Genomic DNA, 12,544 nt, shown 5'->3' with positions numbered 1-12,544 from the left:
TTTTAGTCTGAGGAGCCTAAGAGAAAAAAATATATATATTTTTTGAGATGAGATCTCACTGTGTTTCCCAGCCTGGCCTCAAAGTCCTGGGTTCACTGGTTTCTTCCGCCTCAGTCTCTCCCGAGTAGCTGGGACTTCAGGCACGTGCTACTGTGCCCTCTGAGTTTAAGATATTTAAGAGAAAGTAGCATGTATTATACATGTGAATATATTTAATAGGAAGCCTTTGTGTTATTAGTTGTTGAATTTCGCACTGGGTACTGCTGAGGTTTGAAACTAGCAATTGGGTATTTACTATATTCAACCTAATATGTAACTTTTTCTTAGGTAAAAAAGCAAACTTGGGCAAAAATGCAAGCATGAACACACAACATGGACCAGTGACAGAAATTGCTGTAGAGACTACCATACCTAAACAAGGACAGAACCTATGGTAACGTGAGCACTCATCTGGTTGCTCTTTCTTTTACCCTTTTAAATGTTAAGTAAGAAAATATTTAATATAATGACACCAGTAAGTTAATTATCTGTTAAGAACATTTTGTATGACCATGATATTTTGGATGTCAAAACTTATTGCTTTAGCAGACCTGATTTTTTTGTTAAGAAGATACTTGCTTTTCTAAGGTTTGGAATTTTGATTTTTTTCCTTCTGTAATGTAACTGTATATATTTTATGATATGATCTTAGATAGCAGTGGAAATGCTCTTGTATGTTTGGGAATAGATGTATTTAGGATTTTCCTTAATTTTTACTTATATAGTAATTTAACAATTTATAGTTTATACGTAAATGTATATAAATAAATTCAAAATAAATTGATTCACTAATTAAATTTTATTAAATAATAAAAATTGTGTGCATAGCCATTAGTCTTTTATATGCAATTCTGCCTTTTGGCAGGGAGCTAGTTTTCGAAAGGATCCCTTCTACTTTGTGATTGCATTAAGTGCATTCTGTGATTGCCTTTGGCTTAATGACATTTCATCTTTTTTTTTTTTTTGAGACAGAGTCTCACTTTGTTGCCCAGGCTAGAGTGAGTGCCGTGGCGTCAGCCTGGCTCACAGCAACCTCAATCTCTGGGGCTCAGTGATCCTACTGCCTCAGCCTCCCAAGTAGCTGGGACTACAGGCATGCACCACCATGCCCGGCTAATTCTTTGTATATGTATTTTTAGTTGGTCAATTAATTTATTTCTATTTTTGGTAGAGACGGGGTCTTGCTCAGGCTGGTTTCGAACTCCTGACCTTGAGCAATCCGCCCGCCTCGGCCTCCCAATGTGCTAGGATTACAGGCTTGAGCCACCACGCCCGGCCGACATTTCATCTTAATCTTGTATATAGGTTTCCTCTTTGAAGGTGTGGGGACTAGTGTGCCAATTAGCTTTATAAACTTTGTTTTCTTTTATATTTTAGTAGGAAACATTAACCCCAATGTTGTAGGATAGAATTAACATCAGGCCTCATGGAAATAGTAAATTATTTACTCTATTTTTAGATATTAGACTGAATAGGTTTGAGATTCTGCTCTCTCAACTCCCACTACCAACCCTAGATCGCTTACTTAGTGTTTGATTTTGATTTTTTTTCCCCCCCAGAGTTATCAGGTCTGTTTTTCCCCTACAGGTTTTTATGTGATAGTCAAAAGGAACTGGATGAGTTGCTAAACTGTCTTCACCCTCAGGGAATAAGAGAAAGTCAGCTTAAAGACAGACTAGAAAAGAGGTAAGGATTTTCATCTTTCTCCTCACTCCTTACATCTTCTTTCTCTTCAGCATTAGATATAAATATCTGCAGTTTTCTTTTTTCTATTCTTTTTCTTTGTTTCTTTTGTCTTTGTGGGGTTTTTTTGTTTTTTTTTTTAAATAGAGACAGGGTCTTACTCTATCACCCAGCCTGGAGTGTAGCGGCTCACTGCAGCCTTGAACTCTTGGGTTCAGGTGATCCTCCCTTCTCAGTCTCCTGAGTAGCTGGGACTATGAGCACACACCATCACACCTGGCTAATTTTTTAATTTTTAAGATTTCTAATAGAAATTGGGTCTCACTATGTTGCCTAGGCTGGTCTTGAACTCCTGGCCTCAAGTGATCCTCCTGCTTTGGTCTCCCAAAGTGCTGGGATTACAGGCATGAGCCACTGTGCCCAGCCTCAAATTCTTTGTAACATAGAAGAAAGTATCTGCTTTAAGGTAGGAATATATATTAATACACGTTTATTGTGATAAATCTTGGGATCTACACTTAATGGAACAGTAAGTGTTAAGCACATGATGTAATCAGAATATGTAAAATTAACTTAGAAATTTCATCAACAGTAAACTCATTATAGTCAGTGGTGTTACTGAGTATCTCCAATATAAACATATCCTACTGTTGTGCTTGTAATAATGTTACTGAAAACTCAGCACTTGACCACGAGGCAGAAGAAGAATGAGGACAAGCAGTTTGAGGAGGAAGGAAAGAGAGTTTACTTTGCCAGCAAAGGAGGAAATATGGCAGACCTTCTCATCTCAAAATCCATATTTTTTCTGTTTTTTCTTTCTTTTCTTTTTTTTTCTTATCTATTAAAGAAAAATATTTTAAATGTCTATAAGCCATGTATATTTATGTTGCTTGGTATTTTTTGGGGGGGGTGTGCACATCATGATTATTTTAAAATTTATACCATCTTTATACAGATTAGCAGAATTATTCAGTGAATAATGCTTGCCATGCACCAAACTGTGAGCCTCTTTGTTGTTAGGCAACTTTGCAAATGCAGTTCCAGATGGATTGGTGTTCAAAAATGTTCTGTCAGTATTCAGACTAGCCAAAAAGTGGAAACGGTGTAAATGCCTAGCAGTGGCATTTAGATTAAAAAAAAATGTGGTATATCCAAACAATGGAATATTATTTAACCACAAAAAGGAATGAAGTACTGATGTGTACCAGTGTGGATGAACATAGAAAATATGCTAAGTGAAAGAAGCCAGAGACATAAGAGGCCACATGTCATATGATTCCATTTATATGAAACACCCAGAATAGATAGGCCAATCCGTAGAGACAGAATATGGATTACTGTTTAACCTATATGAGATTTCCTTTTGGGGTGATGACAATGTTTTAGAATTAGATAGTTGTGATGGTTCTGCAACATAAAAAGCACTTATGGCCCACTGTGGATAGAGAGTCTTAAAAAGAGTCTTTATTGCTAGGACCTCAAATGGTTAATTTCTAGTGTGAAGGTGAACTCTGAAGATCTTTTTGTAGGTTTTGTACTCAAATTCATGTTTCTTTATGTTGTGAAGAATTCTAACCAGGTGATTTAAAGTCATCCCAAGTTGGTAGCAATTCCTTCCAGTTGAATAAACAAGTACACATTCTTGAAGAGTACAACTTCTCTGAAAATACAACATTCTCTTAAGAGTACATTCTCAACATTCTCTGAAGAGTACAACTTCAAACCTGGCATAAAAGATTTGCACGGATAAAATTGCAATAAATTTGTGGTGAAAAAGTCACAGAATACATAAACCAGGCACCATGAATGAGTGGTAGGAAAAGCAATATGCTTCAGATACTAGAATTACCAAATACAGAAGAAAATAAATGTAGTTTTAGAATGAATCGAGAAATAAGAGAAATTTGAAATTTTGTGTAAAAAATATCTCTGATGAGACTATTAAAAAACACCAAGGAGAGATGAAAAAGATCTAAATAAATCTTTCTAGAAAGAAAACATATATTTCTAATAATTGAAATTTAAAGAACATCTTCCAAAGTTCCTTTATTCCCACTTTTTCTTACCCCATCTAGGTACCAGGACATTATTCACTCTATTCATCTGGCTCGGAAGCCAAATTTGGGTCTAAAATCCTGTGATGGCAACCAAGAGCTCTTAAACTTTCTTCGTAGTGACCTCATTGAAGTTGCAACGAGGTTACAAAAAGGAGGGCTTGGATATGTGGAAGAAACATCAGAATTTGAAGCCCGGGTAAGAACTTAAGAAAACACCCGTTCAAAGCTGTTATGGAAAAACTCAATTTGGAGATATTCCCTGACACTGTTCTTGAATCTCCAAGATGACCCTGGAAATTGTGTTTGGGTTTGTCTTGAAAGATGTGTATGGACCCAACAGTTCTTTATGTACATATCTTTTTCTCTGTCACCTTTTGTTGGTATCCAGAAAAACCAAATAGTTGGCTCAAAACCTTTTGTTTGAAAAGAGCTTTTCTGTTAAGGTGAATGAAAGCCAGTTGTTAGCCATAGTCACATAGCATCATTTAACATATCTTTTGCTTGAGATGTCTGTGCTTTCAAATGTGAAACATGCTTTTGTATTCTGTTTGTGTACATTCTTCACACAAAGCTTAGTAGACTTACATTTATGTTGGGCACCACCCATATTGTCCAGTGGGCCTCTTTGCAGTCCTATCACTTACTGCTCAGAAAGACCCTTCATTGGTATAGGTGAAACTTCTCAGGAGACCCCATACCCTCACATTAGGTAAGTTTAGGTACCAAAGCTAGAGAGAAGAGTGGAGAATACCATCCATTAGTTATTGTAGAGTGCTTTTTTACCGATTTTAAGTCATTAAGTCCAAGTAATTTCAGACATTAATATTTGTGGATTTTCTCAAATTATTCATAAGTGCTGTGGGATGTGTATTCTTATAATTGTGTAATTTTTTAATGAGCAGTTGCATCCTTTCCCCCATTTTTTCTGAATTTATAACTACTTTTCATCTCTTTTTCTTAGACTGTGTTTCTATTTCTTTGCTATTAGAATTAGCAAAGTGTATATGCATGTTATATACCCAGTTTTTGAGAATTAGTGATATATTCTTGGTACATTTTCTGGAAAAAAATTAAGTATCTTTATGGTTCTTAATGATTTTTTTGAACTATTTCACCCAAAGGATTTTGCCAGTTTCAAATATTACACATTTACATTTTTGTTTAGCAAATATTTATTAATTGCTTAGTCTTTGCCAAATCAAGGCCTACATCTTGCTGACATTGGGTTATCATTATTTTTCTTTGTTGTCTTTATGACTATGAAATGGTATCTTTTTTTATTTTTTTATTTTTTTTGTTTAAACATCTTGCTGACATTGGGTTATCATTATTTTTCTTTGTTGTCTTTATGACTATAAAATGGTTTGTTGGTTTGTTTGTTTATTTATTTATTTATTTTGTTTGAGATAAGAGTCTTACTCTGTTACCGGGGCTAGAGTGTTGTGGCGTCAGCCTAGCTCACAGCAACCTCAAACTCCTGGGCTCAAGCAATCTTTCTGCCTCAGCTTCCTGAGTAGCTGGGACTACAGGCATGCGCCACCATGCCCAACTAATTTTTTCTATATATTTTTAGTTGGCCAATTAATTTCTTTCTATTTTTAGTAAAGATAGGGTCTCACTCTTGCTCAGGCTGGTTTTGAACTCCTGACCTTGAGTGATCCTCCCGCCTTGGCCTCCCAGGTAATCATAGGATTACTGGCGTGAGCCACCGCGCCTGGCCTGAAATGGTATCTTTTAATTAGCACGTCTTATGTGACTTACAAGATAATACAGTGTGTGCAGTGTTTAGGAACATAATTTTTTAGTTTTTGTTTGTTTTTTATTTCTATTTTTTAAAACTTTTAAAGAGCTAGGTCTCAGTATGTTGCCCAGGCTGAAATGCAGTGGCTGTTTACAGGTGATCAAAGCACATCATAGCCTCAAACTCATGGGCTTCAGCGATCCTCCTTCTGCAGCCTCCCTAGTAATAGGATATACAGGACTATGCCATTGTGCCCAGCTGGGAGTATGATTTCGATGAAGTGATTTACCTTCTGTTTCCTGATCCATTAGATAGATATGAGGATTAAAAAGGAGATTAAGTGTGTAAAGCATATTATGTTCAGTTAGCCAGAAAGTTAGTAAATTTTGATTGTCTTTAAATTTCTGCATTAAGACTATAGCTTGCACTTAGTAGGTAATGAATGAATCATGTAACTCCCTTAAGTAGAGGAAATTTCAGCATTCATCAGTCTCTTCACTGGGGAAATGGAAATAATCAAGTACTTTTAAATGCATAAGCCACTGGAGTGAACTTAGGAACAGTTAATGTTATATGACTCTTTTGATATTTGAGTACAGGTTGATTTAAATTTAGTTGAGGATGGACTCCTTTCATCTTTTTCTTGGCCTTCTCTTAATCTAGTTTTAAAATCATTCTGTAGGTCATTTCATTGGAGAAACTGAAGGATTTTGGTGAGTGTGTGATTGCCCTTCAGGCCAGTGTTATAAAGAAATTTCTCCAAGGCTTCATGGCTCCAAAGCAAAAGAGAAGAAAACTGCAGAGTGAAGATTCGGCAAAAACTGAGGAAGTGGATGAAGAGAAAAAAATGGCAGAGGAAGCAAAGGTATTCAGTTATTGAAGTTATCATGTATGATTCTGTAGATGAGTGTGATTGGGTTTCAAAATAATCTAACGCTATGCTTTTTTTTTTTTCTTGGAAACAGAGTCTCACTCTGTTGCCTGGGCTAGAGTGCTGTGGCATCAGCCTAGCTCACAGCAACCTCAAACTCCTGGGCTCAAGCAATCTTTCTGCCTCAGCCTCCTGAGTAGCTGGGACTACAGGCATGCGCCACCATGCCCGCCTAATTTTTTCTATATGTTTTTAGTTGACCAATTAATTTCTTTATATTTTTAGTAGAGACAAGGTCTCGATCTTGCTCAGGCTGGTCTCGAACTCCTGACCTTGAGCGATCCGCCCACCTCTCGGCCTCCCCTGCCGGGCCGATGGTGGTAGTTTTTACATATTTTTAAAATTGTGATAAAATATGCACAGCATATAGTTTACCATTTTTATGTGTACAGTTCTGTGGCATTTTCACATTATTCTGCAGCCATCACCACCATCCATCTCCAAAATTTCTTTATCTTCTCAAACTGCAACTGCCCATTAAACTCTAACTCCCCATTCCCTCCTTCCCCCAGCCCCTGGCTACCACCATTTTCTTCCTGTCTTTATGAATTTTGACTACTCTAGGTACTTCATATAAGTGGAGTCATATAATATATGTCCTTTTGAGACTGGCTTATTTCACTTAAGCATAGTGTCTTCAAGGTTCATTCATGTTGTATGTGCAGGAATTGCCTTTCTTTTTAAGGCTGAGTAATATTCCGTTGTATGTGAACAGAAAACTGTTTCTCAAAGAACACTTCTGACACCAAATATGTGAGTTTTTTTTACTCTAAGCAGTTTTTGCATTCTCTGCCAACATCAGTTAATCCTACGATTCAATTCAATTCTGACACGATGTACATAGAGTTTGTGTCATTTCCCACAAGTTAAAAGACTCAGTCTCACAAGACTGTCACCTGTATCAGCTGTAAATTGAGAGTTCTCATGACCCCCTCCTTAGGTTTGATAATTTGCTGGAATGCCCCAGAGAACTCAGGAAAACATTTTACTTAGGTTTAGCAGTTGATTGTAAAGGAACAACTCAGGAATAGCCAGATGGAAGAGATGCATAGGGCAAGGCATGGGGTGGAGATGGGGTATATGGAGCTTTTGTACTCCATCTGAACACTTCCAGCTTTGGGATATGTTCATCAATCTGGAAACTCATCCAATATATATATATATATATTTTGACTCAGAGTCTGACTCTGTTGCCCGCAATAGAGTGCCATGGTGTCAGCCTAGCTCATGGCAACCTCAAACTCCTGGGCTCAATCAATCCTACTATCTCAGCCTCCTGAGTAGCTGGGACTACAACCATGTGCCACCATGCCCAGCTAATTTTTTCTGTATATTTTTAGTTGGCCAATTATTTTCTTTCTATTTTTAGTAGAGACAGGGTCTCACTCTTGCTCAGGCTGGTTTTGAACTCCTGACCTTGAACGATCCGCCCGCCTCAGCCTCTGTGGAAGCTCATCAGATCTTATTATTCAAGACTTTTTGTAGAGCTTAATCTCTAGGTTTCCCCCTTCGCCCTTTCAGGAGCTTGTAGCTAGAGCTGAAAGTTCCAACCCTCTGATCACTTTGTCTTTCTGGTGAGCAGTTCTCCTATCCTCAGGCTACCTTGTGACTCTACTGTAAGTCATCTCAATAGCATAAACTCAGGTGTACTCTGAAAGCATTCAAATAATATAACAAATAACAGAATAACAAAAGACATTCCTATCTCAAAATTCTGAGAGTTTTAGAATGTTTAGAATGGGGACAATGATCAGATATATTTCTTTTTTTTTCTTTTTTTGAGACAGAGCCTCACTCTGTTGCCCTGGCTAGAGTGCTGTGGCGTCAGCCTAGCTCACAACAACCTTAAACTCCTGGGCTCAAGCAATCCTGTCTCAGGCTCCCAAGTAGCTGGGACTACAGGCACGTGCCACCTACAGCCCAGCTATAGTATTTTTTCTATATACTTTTAGTTGGCCAGTTATTTTCTTTCTATTTTTAGTAGAGACGGGGTCTCGCTCTTGCTCAGGCTGATTTCAAATTCCTGACCTTGAGCGATCTGCTGGCCTTAGCCTCCTAGAGTGCTAGGATTACAGGCATGAGCCACTGCACCTGGCCCAGATATATTTCTTATTATATACCACATGTATGTACCACATTTTGTTTATCCATTCATCTATATTTTATTTTGTTGAGACAGTCTCCCTCCAAGGCTGAAGTGCAGTAGCATCATCATGGCTCATTACAACCTCAAACTCTTGGCTCTTGCAATTCTTTTGGCTCGGCCTCCTGAGTAGCTGGGACTACAGGCGTGAGCTACCACAGCTGGCAAATTTTTCTGATTTTTTTGTAGAGATAGGGTCTCTTTATGTTGCTCAGGCTGGTCTCGAACTCTCTGGCATCAAGCAGTCCTCCCACTTCAGCCTCCCGAAGTGCTGGGGTTATAGGTGTAAGCCACCATGCCCAGCCCTTGTCCCTAATTTTAGATTTCCCCCTTTCACTCCCTTTTTTCCTTCCTTTCATAAGCATCTGGTAAAGGTCTGCCTGTGCCAGTCACTGCTAAGTCTGGAGGTTTTGTAGAGATGAGTAAAACTCTCAAGTGTTTGCTTTCAAGGAACTCAGTTTGAGTTTAAGAGACAGAGGCAGGTAATGATTACAGTAGTATGACAAGTACTAATGAGAAAGAGCAGTAGTACTCAGCTTCACCTGTGAGGAATACCCCGGGCAAATCAGAGAAACCTTCCCAGAGGAGATAATAGAATCTGGGATTTGAAGAATAAGTAAGAATTAATCAGGTCATAGGAAGGGCAGTGTAGACCTTTTCAGATTGAACTAAAATTGGCCTCTTTCTCAATGACAGCTCATTCTTCTCAAAACATAAAGATGAGTATGTTCTCCTTTCTAAAGCTCCTCAAATATGTGTACATAGTTGTCATGTTCCCCCTATGTTTCTTCCTGAGGCCAAGATCATTTTGGGTAAGAGGTAAGCAAGGCAGAGAATGAAAATTCAGTTTAAATAAAGGTTTAATTCATGATTTAGGCTTAGGGACTTGACATGTAAGTCATTATCTTGCTGGGATTTAGTTCTTACCTTCCTTTGTATTCTAAATGGCTATATGGTATGTAGGTAACTTAGATATCTAAGATATCAAAGATGTCTAAGAAAGTTAACTAGGTGTCCTTTGCTAATCTCTTCTCATTAGGCATAATTTTTAGTCTTGCTAAATACTGCATGAGTTTTGTTTTAACTCAAGTTCTATCCAGAAGAGGCTCGCTCTTGATGTGATCTTTCCAAGAATCACATCTATCTTTGCTATTTCTTTTCCTGCAACAATGTTTTCTTCTCATTGAGAATTAACTAGTCTCCATAGTATTCTCATTAACATCCCTTTGAGTACTGAATCCCACAGTAGAGTAACCTCTTTTTAGCTTGTCAGATGAGACTTGTTCTTAGCTTAGTTGTGGAGGAAAATATGAGCACTTTGCAGGTCCAGACACATAGTACATAAATGGAAAGCATGGAAGAGTTTCTTGGAAAATCAATTAGGTTGCCTACTCTAAGTAGTTCAACAATGTTCTGCATTAAAATGGCATTATGCCCTGTAGTTCCCGACCAGAGGTCAACTTTACCACAGCTTTGAAAGTTTCCACTGCCCTTTGCTTTGAATGTTTCCACTTAGCAAGGGCCAGAGTTGTTGCAACTGGCACTAGGCTGTTGCGTGAGCTTATATCAGTCTCTAATCTGGGCTTCAATTTTCTTATTTATAAAAATAGACCATCTCTCAAATCCCTTTTTTGTAATAGTGGAAGATCTCAAATATTTGATGCTTATTTTGACTTCTTGAATTAAATGGAAAATACAGTGTATAATTTGGCAAAATCCTGGGTTTTGCTTGACTTTGTTTACTGTGGCTGCATTTGTCCTGACAACCTGATTACTGATGCTCCTTGATTTAGGATGCAGCTTAATACCACCACCACCCCAAAAATAAACCCATCATATATCTTAAGATATTTTAAATTTATGATGGGATTATCTGGATACTGAGCATATATGGATTTTGTACCAATTGATAAGTCAAACCATCAGAAGACTGGGTCATCTTTGTATCTTTTTTCCATTTGAATGATCTTTTGTGGAAGACAGAGCTGGAGCCTCATTTTATCCCTGCTAAGATAAGATAATTGCCTTTCTTAGTGTTAAGCAAAAAGATTAATGGTGATTTTCATGTGAACTACTTTCCCCTTGATTCTGTTATATCAGCTTCTAACTAGGGACTAACTTGAAGTTCAACATGGTGTGCTAGAGAATTTGAATTATCCACTAGAATAGTGTGTCTGGACTCCCACCAGCACTGCAGGACAGAGGGTTTTTGCAGGAGGCCACCAGTGTTGAATGTGAAAACTTTATCTTGCTACTATTTTTCTATTTTTAAAAACACTGCTTTGAATATGGGACATTTTTTTGTTTTTTTTGTTTTTGTTTTTTTTTTTGAGACAGAGTCTCACTTTGTTGCCTAGGCTAGAGTGAGTGCTGTGGCGTCAGCCTAGCTCACAGCAACCTCAAACTCCTGGGCTCGAGCGATCCTTCTGCCTCAGCCTCCCGAGTAGCTGGGACTACAGGCATGAGCCACCATGCCCGGCTAATTTTTTCTGTATATATTAGTTGGCCAATTAGTTTCTTTCTATTTATAGTAGAGATGGGATCTCGCTCTTGCTCAGGCTGGTTTCGAACTCCCGACCTCGAGCAATCCGCCCGCCTCGGCCTCCCAGAGAGCTAGGATTACAAGCGTGAGCCACCGCGCCCGGCCTGTTTTGTTTTTTAACATGTTGGACTGTTAGAAATTTTTTGCAGTGAGAGGAGACCCCAGGATATTTATTCTGTCTAATGTTTGAGTGCCTGATGTTAAAAGCTTGTTGGGGTCTAAGTGCATAACTCAGTGTCTATAACAGGATCCTAATGGTTATCCAGTATGTATAATACCAAGAGCATTGGATTGGGAATGGAGACGTCACCCTAAATTGCTGAGACCTTGGGCAAACTTTCTTTCCAAATAAACTAACGAAAATGTTACGTGAACATTCATAGCAACATTATTCTCAATAGCCAAAATATGCAAACAACCCAGATGTCCATCAGCTGATGAATGGATAAATGTGAAATTATCTATTCAGTAAAATATTGTTCAGCAATAAAATGGAATGTAATATTGTTGCATGTTTTGTGAGTGAACTTAGAAATGTGCTCAGTGAAAGAAGCCAGTTGCCAAAGGCCACCTAATGTTTGATAAAATTTAAAATCTGTTAAAAAAAAAACCCCACTAAGATTAAGTAAGCTTATTTCCAAGATCTCTTCAAGTTTTGAAAAAAATTTTAATGGGGCCAGATGAACTATTGGATACTCAGTTTTTATAATTCATAGGAAATAAGTAAAAAGCAGTACTATTATACAGTTGGCACTATTTTCTTCAATGCTGTGTGCACCACATTTAACTTTCCACTAGAGGACAGCAAAGCCCATATGTAGACATTCCCTGCCGGTTCTCAATAGTCACTGGTGGTTTTTATTGTTTGTTATTTTGTTTTGTTAGAGACAAGGTCTAGCTCTGTTTCCCAGGCTGTAGTGCAGTGGCATGATCATAGCTCACTGTAACCTTGAACTTCTGGGCTCAAGAAATCCTCCTGCCTCAGCCTCTCGAGTACCTGGGACTATAGGTGTGTGCCACTATGCCCAGCTAATTTTTAAATTTTTATAGAGATGGAGTCTTGCTATGTTGCCTGGGCTGGTCTTGAACTCCTGGCTTCAAGCAGTCCTCACATTTCTGTCTCCCAAAGTGCAGGGATTATGAATGGAAGCCACTGTGCCTGGCCAAGCACTCTTGAAAAGAAAAACAGCCTAAAATTCTTCAGTTTGTATTCCATTAAAAAGATTTAGGTTATTTTATTTATTTATTTATACATTTATACAGTCTCTGTCACCCTGGGTAGAGTGTAGTGGTGTCATTGTAGCTCACTATAACCTCAACTCCTGGGTTTAAGCGATCCTCCTACCTCAGCCTCCTGAGTAGCCGAGACTGTAGGCGCATGCCACAATGCCCAGCTAATATTTCTATT

General features: G+C 38.2%; 1 protein-coding gene across 1 annotated transcript in view; it reads left to right on the top strand.

Annotated features, from left to right (window-relative positions):
* BAZ1B (bromodomain adjacent to zinc finger domain 1B) overlaps positions 1 to 12,544 on the top strand; it is a 78,587-nt gene that overhangs the window by 53,603 nt on the left and 12,440 nt on the right. Inside the window, exons 10-13 of the mRNA XM_012742222.2 lie at positions 328 to 433; positions 1,627 to 1,725; positions 3,798 to 3,975; positions 6,203 to 6,385. Of these exons, the coding sequence (XP_012597676.2) occupies positions 328 to 433; positions 1,627 to 1,725; positions 3,798 to 3,975; positions 6,203 to 6,385 (566 nt within the window). The remainder of the gene's footprint in view (positions 1 to 327; positions 434 to 1,626; positions 1,726 to 3,797; positions 3,976 to 6,202; positions 6,386 to 12,544) is intronic.

Source organism: Microcebus murinus, chromosome 19, assembly GCF_040939455.1.
Source record: "Microcebus murinus isolate Inina chromosome 19, M.murinus_Inina_mat1.0, whole genome shotgun sequence".
NCBI classification, from domain to species: domain Eukaryota; kingdom Metazoa; phylum Chordata; class Mammalia; order Primates; family Cheirogaleidae; genus Microcebus; species Microcebus murinus.
Note: the sequence above shows the minus strand (reverse complement) of the source record. Positions and strands in the feature narration are given on the sequence as shown.